The 21896-nt window shown below is 35.7% G+C and overlaps 2 protein-coding genes, 1 long non-coding RNA gene and 1 pseudogene across 15 annotated transcripts; 1 reads left to right on the top strand and 3 right to left on the bottom strand.

Moving 5' to 3' along the window:
• Positions 1-21896, bottom strand: part of LOC103968078 — a 90980-nt pseudogene that overhangs the window by 63724 nt on the left and 5360 nt on the right.
• LOC103968063 lies at positions 1296-8502 on the bottom strand. Of its 12 annotated transcripts, XM_048570531.1 has the most exons (7): positions 8256-8502; positions 7900-8141; positions 7716-7801; positions 7456-7619; positions 2525-2610; positions 1960-2078; positions 1296-1741 (listed from the first exon to the last, which is right to left on the bottom strand). In XM_048570531.1, exons 3-7 carry the CDS (start codon positions 7730-7732, stop codon positions 1723-1725), a joined length of 405 nt encoding a protein of 134 aa, XP_048426488.1. In that variant the 5' UTR covers positions 7733-7801; positions 7900-8141; positions 8256-8502; the 3' UTR covers positions 1296-1722. The 12 variants fall into 12 exon arrangements, 7 of the variants coding, with proteins under 7 accessions (XP_048426488.1, XP_048426487.1, XP_048426491.1 ...); XR_007253214.1 differs by having other exon boundaries at positions 7541-7619; positions 7716-8141; XR_007253215.1 differs by lacking the exon at positions 7716-7801 and having other exon boundaries at positions 7541-7619.
• On the bottom strand, positions 3667-4462 carry LOC125470853. The gene is made up of 2 exons (XR_007253220.1): positions 4101-4462; positions 3667-3957 (listed from the first exon to the last, which is right to left on the bottom strand). It is a non-coding gene; the product is annotated as an uncharacterized LOC125470853 (long non-coding RNA).
• On the top strand, positions 9546-20200 carry LOC103968064 (ubiquitin C-terminal hydrolase 12-like). Of its 2 annotated transcripts, none has more exons than XM_048570519.1 (32): positions 9546-10018; positions 10215-10362; positions 10473-10630; positions 11443-11708; positions 11804-12022; positions 12099-12207; positions 12301-12416; positions 12715-12813; positions 13307-13416; positions 13948-14022; positions 14408-14480; positions 14584-14730; positions 14809-14889; positions 14999-15118; positions 15225-15347; positions 15703-15780; positions 15897-15985; positions 16070-16178; positions 16345-16413; positions 16529-16639; positions 16730-16785; positions 16882-17059; positions 17155-17256; positions 17336-17407; positions 17638-17703; positions 17915-17980; positions 18191-18277; positions 18440-18556; positions 18672-18746; positions 18846-18932; positions 19115-19240; positions 19316-20200. In XM_048570519.1, exons 1-32 carry the CDS (start codon positions 10012-10014, stop codon positions 20054-20056), a joined length of 4080 nt encoding a protein of 1359 aa, XP_048426476.1. In that variant the 5' UTR covers positions 9546-10011; the 3' UTR covers positions 20057-20200. The 2 variants fall into 2 exon arrangements, with proteins under 2 accessions (XP_048426476.1, XP_009379676.1); XM_009381401.3 differs by having other exon boundaries at positions 14408-14486.

Here is a 21896-nt window from a genome sequence, read left to right as displayed (position 1 = left end):
CATGCCATGTTCAGTTCACCTTGACGAGTAAGTTCCTCCATATATTTAGTGTAGTCATTTTTGGAAGAACTACATTTTTTCTTTGATGCCTTTTTATCTTGAGGCCTGAGGGACTGACGAGTCGGTTGGGTCTCTGGCACTTGTTCAGGCGTCCCTTCCGTGTCTTCAAATGTGTTAGCTTCTTGTTTGACTGTGTCTGCTTCTGGCGAACTGTGTAGACCCATACCGTGCATGACAACTTCTGGACCGGTTGCCACAATTTTGTATCTAGGGCAATCTTTGACAATTTGCCAACATTCCCATTTGTTGAATGATTTGTTATGGTTTTTTGCATTGTAGAATGCTTGTGCTTGTAGTGTCTATAAAAATGTGGGATAAGATAGTATTAAAAAATACGGGTGTAACACAAATAAATAAATTAAAATATTGATGGACGTGGAATGCATATAAATTACATAAGAAATTACATAGAAATTACATAAAAGAAATTAAATAAATTAAAATATTGATGTGGGTGTAACACAAATAAATAAATTAAAATATTGATGGGCATGGAATGCATATTACATAAAAATTACATAAGAAATTAAATAAATTAAAATATTGATGTGGGTGGAATGCATATAAATAAATAAAAATATTGTTACCTCATCCGCTAAACTTGTCCCACTACGCAGATTACCAGAAGCATGAGAGAGGGCGTTTTTCCAACAAGTAAAGGATGCCTTGAGTTTTTTCCAACGACCTTGAAGACCTTGACTAGATCTGGCATCTTTTCCATGTACATCGCAAAACGATTTCGTAATTTTACTCCACATTTCTCGCTTATCCATCTCATTACCCGTAATCGGGTCATGAGTAGTGTGAACCCAACATTCACACAATGTAACATCTTCACTGAGCTTCCACGAAGTCATTTTTTTCTCTCAAAGTGTACAAAATATTCAAATGTAGAAAGTGTAGAAAGTGTAGAAAATATTGAAATGTGGTGTAAGGTGGAAGATCAGGGTTAGGTATTTATAGAAAAAAAATTAATTTTTTAAAATTTTTCTGTATTTTTTAAAAAAATTTCACAATTTTTAATTATTTTTTAATAAATTTTAATGTTGTAATTAATCTGGACCGTTGGATTTGAAAAATAATCAAATCCAACAGCCAACCAGCTGCCACGTGGCCAATGGTCAAATTTCTGACTGTTGGGCCTTTTTTTTTTTTTTTTTGGTGAAAAAAACGTGGACCGTTGATCTGTGATCGGACGGTCCAATTTAAAAGTCAAATTTAAATTTTTTTTACCGTTGGAAATCCAACGACTCTGAGGAGGGCCACGTAGCCCTCAGCCGGATGAATGCAAGTTGCCCTGCTCGCAGGCCCCACCGCCTGCAAAGCCTGTCGGCTACTCGCTAAGACTCGCGCGTGTTGTGCACGCGCCAGGGAAATGGACCGGCTTCTGGGTCTGTCCGAAATAGGCTGGGCTGCTGCCTGGCGTGGGCTGGGTGCCAGCCTGTTTTGCGGGCTGGAGGTGATGGACAGAGTCCCGGTCCATTTTCTTCACTTGGTGCCGGTCCATTTTCCTTGGGCTGGAACTGCTCTTAATACCTTTTAGGAAAACTTCAACCACAAAACAAGGACTGCATTTCGAGCCTATGAAAAGAAGAATAACCCAAAATACATTCACGATTATTACCTGAAGCTTTCTAGCTTTCTCTAAAGCTTTCTGCTTTATCAATTGCTTTTCCCTTTCCTGCGTAAATATTAAAAAGTTTAAATCAAGTTCTTCTGAAAATTAAATAATTCACATAATTATGTAAAGGAGCATCTTTTTATTTTGAAAGCAGTTGAGGTGGGTTATATACCAACGAATAACTTGAAGCATATCAAAGTTAATAAGTATTAAGAGGGGTGAATAAAACTAAGCAAAGAGAGAAGGTATTGAATGATCAATGATAAGAATTTGGTCACCTTATTTGATCAATGCCAATGATCCTGAAGTGGGTGTCAGGTGCATTAAAATTTGTATAGAACAAAGCTTGAGAAGCACACATATGTGAATGATAAGAATAATGTTGGATTTCTTTTTCCTGTTAAATGGAATGGTGATAATTTGATTTAGTAATTAGAATATCTAACACATAGTAGTAAAAAGTTTAGAGCGCAGACAAAGCATTTAAAATTTATTGAAATACAATGTGAATTTGGTGGACTTATAAAGAATGTAATGACTCACAAAAGTGTAAACATTTTGGAATGGAAATTATCAAAAATAAACAACATAAAACGTTAAATCAACCAATATAAAGATAGCTTTTTTTTTTTTCTGTATTGTATGTACGTTGTAGTATTGGACAAGTTAATGTTTGCTATGCGACATTTTCGAATGACCAATAAATAAAATTAATACAGAAGCAAGTGCAATTAGATGCTTTAAATAAATTACTTGTCAAGTCAATCTAAACCCTTCACATTTTCTTTAAATAACCCGAAGTTGGTACTTCAAAAATATTAATTTAGCTACAAAGAAAACTACCTGAAGATTCTTAACCTGAAAAGGGCACCCAGCAGGGATAAAAACAGCTTGCCCCAAATGTTGTTCAAAGGACCATGGCTCAATTCCTGATAAAACAGGAAGAAAAACAAAAGAATAAAGTTCAGAATTTTCAAAACCTGAATGCTGAAAATATCAAAGAATATGAAATATTCAAGATCACAGTCACATGCACTACAAAAAGCAAATTGATGTACACTATCTCTAAAGTATAGATCAGTAAACAATTAGAAATGCAGGTCATGGTGTGTAGAGTAATTTGCACAACATGGGATTTACAAATGTAGTTCAAGTGTAAAAGCCAAATTCAAATAACACAGGTTTCCATTTAAGAAACATGTGACTTCTTCAATTTGAACAAAATTCAAGATAAGTGGCCAAAACATTATGATTATTCAGCTAGTAAATAATGGATTCACCACATTTATAACTCAGGAAATGCAATCCACCATCAAAATTCTATTCATTAAATAGTGGACCCTATATCTTTTGCTAATGAATATTCAAAGTATTTGGCGATAAAATAATGAACAATGGAATAGATTAATCATCAATTAATTATCAACTAATAATAATATTCGTTAAAAATGGGGTTAATAATATTCGTTAAAAATGGGGTTTCTGCAACTCTAGATTTTGCAAATATCACTACTACAATATAGGCTATCACCGGCGGACCAAAAACCGACAAGAAACCCCGATTTCTGTCGGAAATTTGGCAAAAATCCGACATAAAACACTGCAATGTCGGATTGGAATAGCGACGCCATTGCTACCGTCACTAAAGGGCTTCAGCGTCGCTTTGTTCGCTTAATCCGCCATTACGCAGCGTCGGTTTAAAGCGACGCTGATGTTAACGTCGGTTTAAAGCGACGCTAGTCAACAATTAACTAAATAAAATATGCAAACTAGTGACGGTTTAAAGCGACGTTAGAGAACAATTAAATAAATAAAATATGCAAACTAGTGACGATTTAAAGCGACACCACCTTTGATAATAATAATTAAAAAAAAAGTCGAAATCTGTTTCTGTATTCGTTCTCAAATAATTATAACTCAAAAAAATTATATAATCGAAATAATAAATTTCAATTTTAGGCCAAAACAAACAATAATAAAAATAATTCAAAAGAAAAATAGTGCCATAATATACAAATGTTTTACATCTAACATTCCATATAATTTACAAAAATTCATCCTCCATGCTTTCCTGTGCTTGCCTTTGTCGAAGACCACATATTTTGTAGCTCCATAGTGCCATATATAATACTAGCAACTCCATGCTGCCATGCTTGCCATCAGATCAGTGCTCCAATACTTTACTACTTCAACATTAAGGCTCTAATCTCTATAGATTAAACTCAGGTTTTATACCTTTAAAAAATTATGGATCTGCGATTTCCAGTGTCCTTGCTCTTCAGATCCAACATGCATAAATATAAAAAAAAACAATTAAAAACCAAGAAACAAAAATAAATTTTCAATTTAAGCATAAAACTATTTAGAATACAAAATAGAAACTAAAATTAATAATCATAATAATTTAAAAATGAACCACCTTCAAGCTCTTCCTCCTCGAATTGGAGTTCTTCAGAATGTTGATCTTCAAACTGGTGATCCAAAGCAAACGGGGAAGGAGTTGAGGAAAAAATGAAAAGGAGGAAGAAGGGGACGCACAGATGAAATGGGGAAGGAGAAGAAGAAAGTCTGAAATTGGGGGAGAAATGAAAGCACGGTTGAAATGGGAAAGAGAGGGGTTTAAATATGGGTACTTAGTTTGCGTCCGTTAAAACCGACGCAAACGTCTGACACTTTTTTTGAAATTCACATAGCGTCGCTTTAATGAAACTCGCGTCGCTTTAATGAAACTAGCGTCGCTTTAAACCGACACAAACTTCTGACACTTTTTGAAATTCACATAGCGTCGCTTTAATGAAACTTGCGTCGCTTTAATGAAACTAGCGTCGCTTTAATGAAACTAGCGTCGCTTTTAACCGACGCCAACTTCTGACACACTTTTTGAAATTCACATAGCGTCGCTTTAATGAAACTAGCGTCGCTTTTAACCGACGCCAACTTCTGACACACTTTTTGAAATTCACATAGCGTCGCTTTAATGACACTAGCGTCGGTTAAAACCGACACTAAGTCTCTCCATCCATTCAAACAAGCGGGAAATTTCCCGCCTAATATTTCAAATACTATAATTTTATATATATTAATTTTATAACCCTAAAAAATACTATAATAATTATATATATTAATGTAACAATTTTATACCCCTAAAAACTATAATAATTATATATATATATATATTATATTAAATTTTAAAAATTGGTGACCGTTGGATCAGTTTCAATATACATACCATTCAATTTCTTTAAGTGTTATACATACAAAATAAATAAATTTAAATCTACTTAATAAATATATATATATATACACACACCATTGAACTTGATGGGATACAAATTCTATGGAACTTTTCGATGGTTATAAAACGAAAAACTAATTTAAATCAATATGTCGCTTAAAAGCGACACTGGGTTTCAAAATATTTAAAAAAACTAATTTAAATTGAAGATCGAATTCATTCATTCTATTCATATAGGGTCAAGGAATGTAGCTGTAAAAAATCATCAAAATCGGAGTTAAAATAACCGTTAAATCGTGATTTTTCGTTTATAACCGTCGAAAAGCTTTGTCCCGTTACTTGATCTCTGAATGTTTGTTTTTTGTGATTTTTTGCTGATGTGATCTTGAAGCATATGCAAACAAGTTTGACGGTTGGGATCGTTGAAATTAGTTTCGGAGAATTCGTATCCCATCAAAACAATAGATTGACTAATACTTAGAGTTTATTTATACTTTCATTAAGTATAACATAAGATTTGTGGTATCTACTTGTGTAAATATTTTAATTTGAAGATCGAATTCATTCATTGTATTCATATAGGGTCAAGGAGTGTAGCTGTAAAAAAATCATCAAAATCGGAGTTAAAATAACCGTTAAATCGTAATTTTTCGTTTATAACCGTCGAAAAGCTTTGTCCCGTTACTTGATCTCTGAATGTTTGTTTTTTGTGATTTTTTGCTGACGTGATCTCGAACCATATGCAAACAAGTTTGACGGTTGAGATCGTTGAAATTAGTTTCGGAGAATTCGTATCCCATCAAAACAATAGATTGACTAACACTTAGAGTTTATTTATACTTTCATTAAGTATAACATAAGATTTTGTGGTATCCACTTGTGTAAATATTTTAAATTGAAGATCGAATTCATTCATTCTATTCATATAGGGTCAAGGAATGTAGCTGTAAAAAATCATCAAAATCGGAGTTAAAATAACCGTTAAATCGTAATTTTTCGTTTATAACTGTCGAAAAGCTTTGTCCCGTTACTTGATCTCTGAATGTTTGTTTTTTGTGATTTTTTGCTGATGTGATCTGGAAGCATATGCAAACAAGTTTGACGGTTGGGATCGTTGAAATTAGTTTCGGAGAATTCGTATCCCATCAAAACAATAGATTGACTAATACTTAGAGTTTATTTATACTTTCATTAAGTATAACATAAGATTTTGTGGTATCTACTTGTGTAAATATTTTAATTTGAAGATCAAATTCATTCATTGTATTCATATAGGGTCAAGGAGTTTAGCTGTAAAAAATCATCAAAATCGGAGTTAAAATAACCGTTAAATCGTGATTTTTCGTTTATAACCGTCGAAAAGCTTTGTCCCGTTACTTGATCTCTGAATGTTTGTTTTTTGTGATTTTTTGCTGATGTGATCTGGAAGCATATGCAAACAAGTTTGACGGTTGGGATCGTTGAAATTAGTTTCCGAGAATTTGTATCCCATCAAAACAATAGATTGACTAACACTTAGAGTTTATTTATACTTTCATTAAGTATAACATAAGATTTTGTGGTATCCACTTGTGTAAATATTTTAATTTGAAGATCGAATCCATTCATTGTATTCATATAGGGTCAGGAGTGTAGCTGTAAAAAATCATCAAAATCGGAGTTAAAATAACCGTTAAATCGTGATTTTTCGTTTATAACTGTCGAAATTAGTTTCATAGAATTCGTATCCAATCAAGTTCAATGGTGTGTGTGTGTATATATATATTAAGTAGATTTAAATTTATTTATTTTGTATGTATAACACTTAAGAAATTGAATCGTATGTATATTTAAGCCAATCCAATGATCACCAATTTTTTAAAATTTAATTTAATATATATATATATAATTATTATAGTTTTTAGGGATATAAAATTTAATTTAATATATATATAATTTAATATATATATATATACACACTTTATGTCGCTTAAAAGCGACACAAGTATTTAAAAATTATTAAAATAATGTTTACGTCGGTTTAAAAGCGACACTAGTATTTAAAAATTATTAAAATATATGTTTACGTCGGTTTAAAAGCGACATAAACATTTAATAACGCTTATAAGCGACAGTAAATCCGACGTCATGTTCAGTTAGTGTCGCAACTGCCTAATCCGCTACTATATTAGATTAAAGCGACACCACCCTCCGACACTATAGCCCCCTTTTGTAGTAGTGTATTGATAAGTGCCGAAAGATGAGTGGTGGAGATATAAACAGAGTTAATGGTCCAGCTCAGCAGATCAGTTTAGTGGTTAGTGTTTGTTAGCCTGTTAAGCATGTGTCGTGAGAGCTAAGCAAGGTGATTAGTTGTTGTTTAAGTTGGTAGCTCTCTCTCTCTCTCTCTCTATTGATTAGTTAATTCATTCATACAATTACAAAGCAATTATTATATCATTCTCACTCTAAATTTCCTTTTCTCTTTTGTTTACTCTACAGTTCTCAAATATTTCAGCATAGTTAATAGCAAACATCACACCATGTCAACAATAATTACCAAATTTTATAAGGAATTTCAAGTGCACCTGTTGATACTCCACAGCCGATAAGGCAGGCCAAGTTTGGGAAGGCTGGATTCTCACCTTCTCTGGGCGTGGTAATACACAGCAATCATCATGAGAGTGAGGGAGAAAGCGGGTATTTGTTGAGAGCATTTGAGTACTGTATATTGGTACAAAATCAATTCGATACTTGGAATTAGATAAACATCTTCCAATGATGCAAACTGCATACATACATTTCCAAGTAAATTCACACCTCAACCCAAACTTCATAAAATATCATGAATTACGCAAAACACACATAACCATCTCGTCCCTTGCATCTGAAACCCTGTTTTTCTCCTAACTCATAACACAATGGCAGCAATTTACACAAATTCTAACAACAAATTCTCCAAAAAGAAAAGAAAAAAAAATCAGAAAAATGTAAATTAATTTACCTGAAAGTTCAAATCTTTTGGGGTTTTGGGTTCAGTATAAATACCAGAGAGACGAAACCCAAAAGAAAAATTACTGCCACTTATTTTCAAAATCCCAACAGCTCCGGTCATTACAGAAGGCTCCAATCTGCGAAATACAGTGAAATTTTCGAAAACGCCAGTATTGGGGAAGATGAAGGAGCTCTTCAATTAGCATAAAATGGATGAGCTGCGAGAGAGAGCTCGAGAAGATGGAGCAAAGACTGAGAGAATCAGGACGGGAAACAGGCCACATTAGCATAAAATTATGGGGAAAATTAAAAAATAATGACTTGCCTGGCAAAACAAAAGGTTTTAGGAGGTCGTGGAAACCCTACCAAATTTGATGTGGGTGTTGGAAGAGAGAATCTGACTGTGATTGGTCAGATCAGAGGAAGAAGAAGAGAGGCATCTTTGAGAAAGAGAGAGAGCTGGCTTCGGCTTTTGCATCCTCCTTCGCATTACGCGATGATCAACACGTTGAGAATCAGCAGCAGCGAAGAGCATTACCGCCATTTCACTGTTCACGAACAGTGAAAAACAGTGGCAGAGGGGAACCCAGTTTTAGCATATACAAGGGGAAACCAGTTTTAGTATATGTATAATATGTATATATAAGAAAACCCAATAACAACTTTTTTAAATGATAATAATAATAAATAAATATTTTAAAAAATATGGAATCTCACGATGGTCGAAGACAGGATAAATTAATTTTGCAAAAATTGTCCAAGACGGTTGAATTGATTTTGTAAAATGGTGGATAGCGGGTTGAACTGATTTTGTAAAAATAGTGGAGAGCGTGTTGAACTGATTGTGCAAAAATGGTTGAAGACGCGTTAAACTGATTCTGTAAAAATGGTAGATGACTGGTTGAACTGATTCAACAACAATGGTCGATAACGGATTGAATTGAATCTGCAAGATGGTTGGGACAGGTTGAACTGATTATGTAAAAATGGTTGAGGACAGGTTGAAATGATTCTGCCAAAATGGTGGAGGACGAGATAAACTAATTTTGTATAAATGATCGAAGACGAGTTGAACTGCTGCTGCAAAAATGGTGGAGGATGGGTTGAATTGATTTTGCAAAAATGGTCAAATAGGTTGAACTAATTCTGTAAAAATGATCGATGATAGGTTGAATTGATTTTGGAAAATGGTTGAAGACAGGTTGAATTGATTATGCAAAAATGGTTGAGAATTGATTGAACTAATTCTGTAAAAATGGTTGACAACTGATTGAACTAATTTTGCAAAAATGGTTGAGAACGAGTTGAACTGATTCTAGTAATAAGGATACAAACAGATTCTACATATAATTTCAAAACTGATTCTACAGAAATAGTCAATAATAGATTGAGCTTATGACACATATTAATTTTATTGGAGTTGTGATGATTGAGTTATATTAATAGTCTTAAAACCTTAGGGGGTATGGTTGGTATTTTAAAATATTGTTTCCATATTTTGAGACATACTTGAGTTGTTTTATGTTTTTATCCCTCCGACATATTTAAAATCTAATGAAATTCCTCGAAATAAGTGATAGCTTTTGTCTTTACGTAGAGCCACCCTTAAATGAGAATCTTTGTAAAATCTCCATCTCATGAAATTCCTCGAAATAAGTGATAGCTTTTGTCTTAAGGTTGACACGGAAATTGTGCAAAAACACATGAACTGAGAGAGCTTACGAGAGTCTTATTTTGGGAGAATATTCCTTAGCATTGATATTTGTGCGGAATTACATCAATAACTCTATTTTGTGATAAAAAGACTGAATCGCTTTTCACGCTTTTTTGGATCACAAAGAAAATTTTGTTAATTAGTTTAGATACTTTCCGCACTGAGTGCTGGATTGTATGAAAGTGGGAGAATCCAGCCCATCACCCACTTGAACAAAAGCTTGATTACCAGTGTACGAGGAAAGATCACGTACCGTCATTTGCCTGCGAAAAGTAACGCACGCGGCCCTCTGGTTAGGTTTTTCTTGATCAGAGCTCTGATTTTTGTTGATTTTGTTAGCAGCGGCAGCAGCAAGAGGACGAAGAGATACTTGTGCCGCACTCTGATTTGGTCGAAGGCCCTGAGCCTATGGAAGGTTTAATTTTTAGCAATTTTTCGATGATTTACTGTTTGAATTTCTTAAGTTTGTGTTTACGGTGTTGCCTAATCTGAAAGAATTGATTTTGTGCGAATTTGGCGACACGGGGTTTGATTAGAGGGCAAGTGATTGCATTTTCTTTAGGGTTTTGGTTTTGTTGTTTTGAAATTTATGGTATTTGGTATGTTGCTAGTAGCCCAAGTGGAGCCGGCTTGTACAGTTGATTGTCAGCCAGTGAAGGATCCGCCAGTGATGAGAATCACTTGGACAATTGAGAACTTTACCTGGTTGAACACCAAGAAGCATTACTCTGACATGTTCGTTGTTGGCGGCTATAAATGGTATTTTCTCTTGTCTACCTGATGTCAAAAACTGATTTATGCTGCTTAAGTTTGGATTATATTGTATCTCGGCGATTGGATTTTGAATTGCTTTTGGTATGTTTGATCAGGCGGATACTAATATTTCCCATGGGAAACAAAGTGGACTACTTGTCAATGTATTTGGATGTGGCAGATTCCGGGACAATGCCATATGGGTGGAGTACATATGCGCACTTCAGCTTGGCTGTAGTTAATCAGATCCATTCCAAGTACTCAATAAGAAAGGGTATATTTCTTTATTAGTCTTATTTCCTTTTAGCATTCAATTTTGTGGTTTTGCCTGGTTTCCGTTTTCTTTTTTCTTTCATTAGGAGCTTTGCTTGTCGTTGGGTAGTCATGGGCACCCAAAGCATTTAATTAGAACTTATTATCCTTGAAATGAATGTACTGGCTTTCAACTTCATGGTTCTTGGGTGATGCAATTTGAGCGCAATCAATATCTGATTAGTCACCCTAATCTTGTTATGGGAGCTCTTAATTCTAATTTTACTCATTGAAAAATCAAAACTATAAAGGAAAGAAAATTTTTCCACCCCTTTTTCTCTAACATCTTGGCTGACGGCAGCAGCACCACTGACTGTGCCCATGGTGACCTTGTTTTGGGATTTTTGTAGTTTGAGAAAAAGGAATAGAAAAATTATGGAGTAAAACGTACCAACAGATGTTAGAAGTAAGTTGAAAACCAATAGATTAGTCCTTTTAGGTATAAAGATGTCAAATATAGATTAACAGTAAAAGTAGAAAGTTAGAAACAGGAAGAATTTACTTAGAAACTGTGTGCAATAAGCAAGAATTCTAGTTAATGAAAAGGCTAACCAAATCAAGGGTTTCCATTTATTAAGGGACGAGCTTGAGGTGGGTTACCTTATTAAAATTGGAGAATTGAAGTTCAAATATTTTAACGAATTGTATTTTGTTGGTGTAGCCTAAGTTGCAAAACAATAATTTGACATGCTGTTTAACCAGAACCAAACAAACTGAATCTTATTCTAGACGTTTTTTAAGACCTTTGTTCTTGATTGTTGTATGATGTTGCAGACACACAACACCAGTTCAATGCAAGGGAAAGTCACCGGGGATTCACTTCATTCATGCCTCTTGGTTATCTTTATGACCCGAGTAGGGGATATCTGGTGAACGATACAGTTGTGGTTGAAGCTGAGATTTCTGTCCTTAGGGTTCTTGGTTACGGGTCGTATGACTCGAAAAAGGAAACTGGTTATGTTGGGCTCAAGAATCAGGGAGCAACTGGTTATATGAATTCTCTACTCCAGACTTGGTACCATATACCATACTTCAGAAAGGTTGTTTATGTGATCTCCTGTCGTTATTGTGAGCTAAACATGAATTCTCTTTTGAATTTTATATGCATGATCTTAATTTTGGAGTTACTTACCAGGCTGTGCATCATATGCCAACAACTGAGAATGACATGCCTTCAAGAAGCATCCCTTTGGCACTACAACGTCTATTCTATAAACTTCGATACAGTGAAAGCAGTGTTGCAACTAAGGAATTGACCAAATCCTTTGGATGGGATGCATATGATTCTTTTATGCAACATGATGTGCAGGAACTTAATAGAGTTCTTTGTGAAAAGCTTGAAGATAAAATGAAGGTATAGGAAGCTTTCAGTTTTTGCTATTGCTGTAGCTTTTGTTCATTTCATTTTGATAATTGTTCTGTGGGCCCAGGGAACTGTTGTGGAGGGTACAGTACAGCAGTTGTTTGAAGGACATCACATGAATTACATTGAATGCATCAATGTGGATTACAAATCTACAAGAAGGGAATCATTTTATGGTAATATTTATTGGCACAATTTCAGTTGTTAAGAGTTGGAAATATTTTGTAAATGTCAGTGCATGCCACTGGTTTCTTCTTATTACTTTGCAGACCTACAGCTTGATGTGAAAGGCTGTCGGGATGTTTATGCTTCTTTTGACAAGTACGTGGAAGTTGAACGTCTTGAGGGTGACAATAAATACCACGCCGAAGAACATGGTTTGCAGGTTAATTACTGAATCACTTTCGGGGTGCTGCTTTTTACTATAGATATAATCTGAGGCTGCTTGTAGTTGCATTATTTCCAAAACTAGGGTTTACATTGTTTCCTCTGCAGTCAAGTATTTAATATATGTTCCCAAAACATGTGTTGGTGGTGTCGTGCATGATATATTTTAAATTCTGAGTCCTCAGTTTTTTCTTTCCATTAAATCTCTTGTTGAAGAAAGTATTCTTGCATATATTTCTTTGATATTAAAAATTTAAAATATTGTTCTCAAGGAATATTTTGGATGTGTATTCCAGGATGCTAAGAAGGGTGTTCTGTTTATAGACTTCCCTCCTGTTCTTCAACTTCAGCTAAAGCGATTTGAATATGATTTTATGTGGGACACTATGGTTAAGGTTGGTACTGGAAGCTCATCTTCCTCCTTTAGCTTCATCTGTGTTTATACATGAAACATTGTAACTGTGATGTTTTACTATGAAGGTAAGCTTCTTGGCTGAAAACAAAACTGCACCATGTCAAATATTTTTCTTCACATTTTGTATAAATTCAGGTGAAGGCTTGTCTTTGCCTAATGGGTTTCAATTTAATTTTAATTTTAATTTTTGTTTTATGACTGAATCCTGAAATATGGATTAACCCCTATCTATATAGTTCTTTTTGTTCCTTTCTTTTTCTCAAAAAAAAAAAAAAAAAAGAACCTCATTTTTTTTCAGTTTCTTTGTTGTTGAACTTTCTCAATTTAATGGATTATTTTTATTCAAAGTTATATATACTAATGAAATTCGTTTTTACCTCTTGGGTATGTTTGTTCGTGTGGCAATGACATTTTTTAAATGGAAAGCAAATAAATTATCATGGTAAAAATGTTGTATTATTTGTTTTTGGCAGATAAATGATCGCTATGAATTTCCTCTTCAACTTGACCTTGATAGGGAGAATGGAAAATATCTATCACCTAAATCAGATAAGAGTGTTCGCAACCTCTATACTCTTCATAGGTATCTATTTTGCCTTGTACTATTACATGATATAATATAGATCATCTGTTTCCTAAATTTGGCATGTTATTTCAAAGGATTGTACTTTCTAGACCTTTTGATGTGCATGGCATTACTTACTGAGTGTAACATAACCACTTTTCTTCTTTTTGTCTCGACATATGATATCCCCAGTGGATAGATCCAATTTTTTTCATTGAAATTGAAGCTGGGTTATAGAACTACCTAATGTATGGTCATTCATTATGTCTAGGAGTCTACTTATTTATCAAAGTTTTTTCATGCCTACGACTATTAAGGCATTGTGCCTCTGTACTATTAGTTGAGTGGGTGGTATTGTGAAAAAAATTTCAGGTTTAATTTATCAGTTGTGCCCAATAGTGATTATGGTATTTAAAAATACTAATACAATATATGAAGAGGGTTATTCGAACCTGCTTTTGCATCTGCCTGTTTGGTCATGTTGTGTGGAGCTTCATAATTTTTACTTTGTAGTTGGTTACTTACTATGATAATTTTCTACTGTTGCAGTGTCTTGGTGCATAGTGATGAGGTGCATGGTGGACATTACTATGCTTTCATCAGACCAACCCTCTCAGACCAGTGGTATGGACGGATCTCCCGGAATCGATTCTCTCTGTAGTTGTCTGGAGTCTCACACAGAAAACACATGAACGCAGAGACAGACATTCTCTCACACTGCTCTCTTGCTTTGCTTCTTACTTTTTTTTTTTGGTCCTTGTTCAAATAAGTTGGTTTTATTGGAATCTTTATATTTCACATTGCTTTTCTGATGGATTCTGGTACCATAACTTGGTTACCTGACTGCTTGCTCGTAAAGAAAGCACCTGTTATTTTATGACATATGCATTTTTTTTCTTCCAAGAATTACTTTGAAGTTGGTGTTTCTTTATTTGGATTTTTATGCACGAATGAGTGTTCTTGTGCATGCACTTCATGTGTTGATGTAACTTGTCATGTCTTGTTTTAGGTACAAATTTGATGATGAACATGTGACAAAAGAGGATGTGAAGAGGGCTTTAGAAGAGCAGTACGGTGGTGAGGTAGAGGTAGTTTAGTTTTGGCTGTATCCGACCTTCTATAGTTCTCCTTGATTTTAAAGTTTCTTAATTGTCAACTGACCTATTGTTGTTTTCTTTCCAACAGTTGCCACAGACCAATCCTGGCTTCAATAATACTCCTTTCAAATTTACAAAATACTCAAATGCATACATGCTTGTGTATATACGGGACAGTGATAAGGACAAAATAATATGTAACGTGGATAAGAAAGACATAGCCGAACATCTAAGGGTAATGGTATATCAAGCAGAAGTTCTGATTCCAGTGTCCAATTAAGAGAATGAACTGACATTCTATGTTCCATTTCAGATAAGGTTGACGAAAGAACAAGAAGAGAAAGAGAACAAAAGGAGATATAAGGCAAAAGCACACCTCTATAGAACTATTAAGGTAAGGGTTTCTAGTTTATCCCCGTTTTCACCATTGTTTGTTCAGATGTGGTATGACAGGTGTTTGGTTTTAACAAAAAAATTATAGCAAAATTTAATGATTTGTTTAGGTTGCTCGAGATGAGGATCTGACAGAGCAAATTGGAAGGGATATTTATTTTGACCTTGTGGACCATGACAAAGTTCGTAGTTTCCGTATTCAGAATCAAACGCCCTTTAATCTTTTCAAGGTACATCAGTACAGGCTGACACTGTGCATTTATGTCTTCTTTATTCTTTTTTACCATTTGGGGTCATGTTTAATATGCGAATTGCTAAATTTGAAATGGTTGACAGGAGGAAGTTGCGAAAGTGTTTGGCATACCAGTGCAGTTTCAGCGTTTCTGGATTTGGGCCAAGAGACAAAACCACACATATCGCCCCGACCGACCATTGACACCTCAGGAAGAAACACAATCAGTACGTACTTTGTACTTCCTATCTTTGAATGGATTTTCAATACAAGATGCCCTGCTCTTTGCCCGCCCGCTTTGTTTTCAGTTCTATTCGTAATTCCTAATTCTTATTATACCTGAATTATTACTTTTCCTCCACTTGGATTTATTAGCGGATGTTGTCTTTGTAGAGTCTAACACTGAACTGCTCAAGTTTATGAACGAATGATGGACGATTATAATTGTTATTTTTATTTGTGATAAACATTCGATATCAGATTTGGAATGATTGGTAGTGTTTTTAACTGCAATTCGGTGCTAAGAAGAGCTTGGTCTAGGTGCCTTATGCAAAGCTAATGATGACCGCTTGCATTTTTCAGGTTGGACAATTGAGAGAGGTATCAAATAAAACACACAATGCAGAGCTAAGGTTGTTTCTGGAAGTAGAGTTTGGGCCGGTAACCAGTCTTACTCTATTCTTGTTACTACCTGTGTAGTGAAGCTTGTTGGAGTTCCAATTGCTGTATGAAAGGATTTTTTTCCTTACATTTTATTGTTTCTGTACATTTTCCAGGATCTACGTCCTATTCCTCCGCCTGTCAAAACCAAGGAAGATATCCTTCTTTTCTTTAAGCTTTATGAGCCTGAGAAACAAGAACTACGGTACCTCCTGCTCTTTCTGCTTAGCTGAATATTTTTATCCTTTGCCTTGTGCTTGCTAATTTAAGTTTCTTTTTCTGTTTCCAGTTTTGTTGGTAGGTTTTTCGTGAAGAGTTCTAGTAACCCAGCAGAGATTTTAGGAAAATTAAATCAACTGGCTGGTTTTACCCCTGATGAAGAAATTGAGCTTTATGAGGTGTGTTTCACTTTAAATTTTAGCATAAGGTTGTGTTGTAGCTCACACACACTCATAAATATTGTATATAGACATGTAGAATGTATATGTATATTTATAATTTGTTGCATGCTTTGCTGTAGCATTTTAAGCAAACTTTGTATATGTTTTTGTGCTACAATTTCAGGAAATAAAGTTTGAGCCTTGTATCATGTGCGAACACCTTGACAAGAAGACCTCATTTCAATTAAGTGAGGTAACTGTTGCTATTTTGCATGTTGGGTATATTACAAATATGTGTGTATTATAGGAATTAACGTTTTGATTCTAGGTATATTTTCAGTTAACCACCGGTTGTGTTCCTTTTCCAGATTGAAGATGGGGATATTATTTGCTTTCAGAAGTCTATTTCCCTTGAAAGTGAAGAAGAATGTAAATATCCTGATGCTCCTTCATTTTTGGAATACATACACAATCGCCAGGTACAGGCTGGGGAAACATTTAGTTTGTTTTATAGCTATATTTTGTTGAATGTTAAACGTAACTGTGTTGAATGGTTTGATGCTTTACAGGTTTTTCATTTCCATTCTTTGGAGAAACCGAAGGAGGAGGATTTCAGTTTAGAATTGTATGTACTTCCTGAACCATTGTCCCTCATAGTTGAACAGTCCATCATTGTTCTATTACTCAGTTCATTAACTTCATTTTTCATTGTTATTTTTAGGTCAAAGCTACACACTTACGATGATGTGGTGGAGAAATTGGCTCGCCAAATTGGTTTGGAAGATCCCACCAAAATCAGACTCACTGCACATAACTGCTATTCTGAGCAACCTACGCCCCAACCGATTAAATTTCGGCGTGTAAAGCATTTAACTGATATGTTAGTTCATTACAATCAAGTAGGTGGCACTGTATTGCCCTTCCTCTGTTTAATTCACTCTCATAAGCATCATGTGGTGTGGCTACTAATTATGCTTATTGTTTCCTTTTACAGATCTCTCATATTTTGTATTATGAAGTCTTGGACATCCCCCTGCCAGAATTGCAAGGCCTAAAAAATCTAAAAGTTGCTTTTCATCATGCTACAAAAGATGAGGTATGAGTAAGGCGTCTTCTGCCTATGAACAGTGATTACATCATTGTGCACATCATAATCTTGAGTGACATGTTTACAGGTGGTGATTCACAATATTAGATTGCCCAAACAGAGCACTGTGGGGGATGTCATTAATGTACTTAAAAAGAAGGTACAGTTTCTGTCAAATCATATTTTAAGTTCTATGTGTATGTTCTTTTCGTTTTTTGTACAGGAAAGGTAATGATGCTGTCATACACCAATTTCCTTTATTTATTGCTTATAAGATATATCACTTTGACTAACTTTAAGAGTTATTAGATGCTCAATATAATTTATCTCTGCCTCCTTTAAAAGTTCTGTATAATAGATTTTACTCAATGTATGGTGTACTTGAAACAGGTAGAGCTGTCTCATCCAAATGCAGAACTCCGACTGCTTGAGGTTTTCAATCACAAGATTTACAAGGTAATTATTTGTATGTCAGCGTATAGGTATTTTTTGGGGTCATTTTTCCCAGAAATGATATGCACGTAGCTGGCCCCATTTATGATGTGATTATGTATGATATGTTTGGCTTGTTTTCCTGAAGGACCTTATTATATCATAATTTTTTTCCGTCGAATAATTTATGTGCTTTAGTCTGTAGTTGCACTCAGTTCCATCTGTTTGTTTTCAGATCTTCCCACACAGTGAGAAAATTGAGAATATAAATGACCAGTTCTGGACTTTGCGTGCAGAGGAGGCATGTTCATTTCTCCCCCTTTTCTTTATTTAGTTTTATTTTGGGAAGTTTCTTCTTTATTCAGTTGAAAGTTTTTAGAATGTGGGTGTAGTTTTATGGGCAAGATTTGTAATTAGTTGGTTTTCCCTTTTGGGATTAGGATCCTTGCTTGGATTGATATTTTTAATCGGTACTTTCTATGCAGCTGACTTTTCCCCCCTTGTGTATCAGATTCCAGAAGAAGAGAAAAACTTGGGTCCCCATGATCGCTTGATTCATGTTTACCACTTTACAATAAACACTGCACAGAACCAGATGGTATGCGAATTTTTATTATTTTTTTTTCCCAAGCGGAATTTTGGCTTTTTGATTGATATTTTGTAGAACTATTTGATTACTGCTTCAATTAGAGATGAAGAGTGATTCACCCAAATATATAAAGATTTTAGTAATTATCTTGTTGTTTGTACATTTCAACAGCAAGTACAAAATTTTGGGGAACCTTTCTTCTTGGTCATTGATGAAGGTGAAACTTTAGCTGAAGTTAAAGAACGGATAGAAAAGAAATTGCGGGTCCCCAATAAGGTGTTTGCTAAGGTACTTGATTCAACCTTACATTTGTTGGAACGTTACTGGAGGAAAAGATTGTTTTACCTCTAGAATTAATGGTTTTTTATTTTGCTGCTCATCTATTTCCCTTTTGGTTGCGCAGTGGAAGTTCGCTTTCTTGTCACTTGGTCGTCCTGAGTACTTGCAGGATTCTGATGTTGTTTCCAGCCGTTTTCAGGTATGTTCTATGGTCTCTTGTAATCGTGTGCTTATGGGTATTGCCGTTATTGCGTTGCGGGTTCTTTAATTCCGTTGTTATGGCTTTTGTTTTCCTCAGAGAAGAGATGTTTCTGGTGCATGGGAGCAGTACCTTGGGTTGGAGCACTCTGATAAAGCTCCTAAGAGCGCTCACGCAACAAATCAAGTAAGTGCTGTTGTAAATATTTCTTTTCCAACCTCTATTTGCCAGGCAGAGCCAACTCCACAAGAAGACGTAAGAGTACCTGCAGGATTCTGATATTGTTTCCAGACGATTTGATGTGTATCTATGGTCTTGCGCAACTCATGTCCCGCTTTCTTTCATATTATATGTCTGCATGGGAGCAGTACCTTGGGTTGCAGCACTCTGATAAAGCTCCTAAGGGAGCTCGCACCGCAAATCAAGCAAGTGCTGTTGTAAATACTTCTTTTCCAACCTCTATTTGCCAGGCAGAGCCAACTCCACAAGAAGATGTAAGAATCTGACCGAGCCCACATTCATTTTTTTTAAAATTTAATCTTCGTACTGATCTCTGGACTCTGATGCAGGCTGCCCAAGTAACCTTAGAGTTCATGGTGTCTAATGTCGGCCATGAGACAGCAAGCAGAGAAGTTGAAAAGCAAAATGATGACCTGGATGGCCCTGCTTCTCAAGCAGTTGATCGAACTCTGAGAAGACTTTCTGCTGCAGAGGATCTATTGAAGTCCACTTCAGCCAGAGAACCATCAGTAGAGGCTTTGGCTGCATTAGACACTGTGAGCCGCTATGCAAGTAGCAGCCTTGACACACTCTGCACAAATGGGGCTTATGAGGAGTTCAAAGCAGCCTTGAAACTCGTGACTGAACAAGGGATGATCCCTTCAACGACCACTTCCATGTTCAAGGATCTTCTTTCGTCTTTGGAGGGTGAAATGCCGAAGTACGTGGATGCAGTAAAAGAGCTTGCCCAAACTGAAGGTTTTCCCGTCGAACACGAAAAGATAAAAGCTCAAATGGGACTGGCCGTGCAGAAATGCCAAGAGAGAAAAGACATTGTGGCCAATTATGATGCCAAGGTTACAGAACTCGAGGCTGAACTGGCCCGAGTAAAGGCAGAACGAGCTAAGGCAATGGCGGATCTAGAAACTGCGGTGGATGAAATGGAACCTCTTAAGCAGAGGTTCGCAGATAGCTCTTTAAAATCTGAAAACATGATTGTGAGGCAGACTACATTGGCATTACAAAAGCGTGGCTCTGTTGGAACCTGGGCCGTCCTACAAGATGCACTGAAGAAGTACTTTAAGTTTTAGAAATAATTGCTTTTGTTAATAAGCCCTTTCTTGGCCCAAAAGTTTGTATGAACATGCAAAGAAATGAACGCGTCGTGCGTAATTCAGGTAGCTTGTTTCCTCACATTGCTCGAGTCTGAATGGGAAGGAAGATAATTGTGCTGATGGGTGTTTTTCGTTTACACTCCTACCCCTCCTCGTTTGGTAGCTTCAATAAAAATTGTGTTTTTGTCCTTGTTTAACAACCACACATTGTCTAACCAGCACTTTGTTGAGGAGTAGTGGCCGATCTACCTCATAGCAGAAGGAATTGAAGCTAGACTTCGAAGTAAAAAATCCCAATTTTATAAATTAATGAAGGAAAGACCAACGTTGTGGATGGGTCGAGCTTTGCTCTTGCAATCGGGTAGTTATGACTACCAGTTGGATATCTTGGCGGTAATGATAGGATCTTGTACTTGAATTGGTAGGTTTGCCTTTAAGAAAACATTCTCCATAATGGTGTTTATCACAATGCCTGCAAGGGTTTCTACCACCTTCTGCAGCTACAATTTGCTTCCCAGATTGATAAGTAGGCTTTTGATCCCACTTTTTAAATTTTGGTTTCCAATTCTTCTGGTATCGATTGCCTTGATTTCCAGAGGAATTGGCAGGTTTGGGATTCACACTTAGAATTGCAAATGCTCTCTTAGTCTTGTTCTCATTATGTCTCTCCAATCTCTGTGCAAAACTTTTTAATGAGGCAACTACCTCTTGAACCTCAATCACATATATATCCCTTGAGTGTTCAATCACAGAGCATATAGGATCATATGGAGGGTAAACTAATCAATATTTTTATGCACAATTCTCTCTCTAGATAGTTCCTCTCCACAACTTCTCATTTGATTTATCAGATCAAACAATTTTGTAAGATAAACAGATAGGGACTCATCATCTCTCATTATGGTATATTCAAATTCTCTACGAAGACCTTGTAATTTAACACTTCTAACCTGTTTGTCGCCATGAAATTCTTGCATCAAGATATCCCAAGCTCCCTTAGAGGTTTCTTCGTGAGAGATCTGAGGGAAGATCTCATCGGAAACTGCATCCTGAATCAACCCCAACGCCTTGGTATCTTTCATGAGCTTTTCCGTGAGAGTTGCAGTATCACTCGATTCCTCTTTCTCCTTCTTCTGTGCATCAAATTCATCAGCTCCCTTCGAATCTGAGCACTCTACTCATTTTTCAACGAACTCCCATAATCCATGAGACTTGAAAATAGTCTTCATCCTTATGCTCCAGAACTCATAATTCTCGCTGGTGAAGATCGGAGCTTTCAGCTCACCACCTCCAGATCCTGCCATGTTAGACACAAATCTTGCAACCAATTTCTTTGAATTTTAAATCGTTCCTTCATAGATTCAATCGCCCAGTGTTAAGCGACCAAGCTTGGCTCTGAGGCCATGTTAGAATCTCATAGACTATGATCTCTGTGGCAAGGTATGAAGCGAAAATGGTGATGAAGATTTCTGGAAAAAATCTCAGAGAGTTGCTGAGAGAAGGTTCTCACAGAGAAAGTTTTCTTCATTCATTCACTCCTCACACAAAACGTGCAAGAGGTATATTACCATTAGAGAGAGATTCTCTCTCTATGACACAAAACTCAAATCCAACCATTCATGCAATCTACTCTATAAGATAGTTACATGTGTCAACACAAATCACTAACTCTAAGATTACATCTTAGCTGTCCAATTGGAATGTAATCCAATGGCTCATATTTAAGTCCATAAACTGAAACTAAATACAAATTTATTCAGCTAAAACACTTATATTTCAACACATAAAGCTTAAAGAAAACAAGGATATCTTTCTT

This window comes from the organism of the source record quoted next, unplaced genomic scaffold (assembly GCF_019419815.1).
Source record: "Pyrus x bretschneideri cultivar Hongxiangsu unplaced genomic scaffold, Pyrus_bretschneideri_v1 Contig53, whole genome shotgun sequence".
In the NCBI taxonomy this organism is placed as follows: domain Eukaryota; kingdom Viridiplantae; phylum Streptophyta; class Magnoliopsida; order Rosales; family Rosaceae; genus Pyrus; species Pyrus x bretschneideri.
Note: the sequence above shows the minus strand (reverse complement) of the source record. Positions and strands in the feature narration are given on the sequence as shown.

Bases quoted from the DNA above. Each gene is read 5' to 3' on its own strand.
- LOC103968063 (XM_048570529.1), bottom strand. From the start codon at position 7,732: ATGAAGTTTGGGTTGAGGTGTGAATTTACTTGGAAATGTATGTATGCA. The intron at 2,611-7,455 runs GTAATTATTGTT...CTGTTTTATCAG, and splicing joins GAAATTCCTTATAAAATTTG to GAATTGAGCCATGGTCCTTT. The intron at 2,079-2,524 runs GTAGTTTTCTTT...TCCATTTAACAG, and splicing joins TTCAGGTTAAGAATCTTCAG to GAAAAAGAAATCCAACATTA.
- LOC103968064 (XM_009381401.3), top strand. The intron at 12,208-12,300 runs GTAATATTTATT...ATTACTTTGCAG, and splicing joins AAGAAGGGAATCATTTTATG to ACCTACAGCTTGATGTGAAA. The intron at 16,786-16,881 runs GTATGTACTTCC...TGTTATTTTTAG, and splicing joins GAGGATTTCAGTTTAGAATT to GTCAAAGCTACACACTTACG.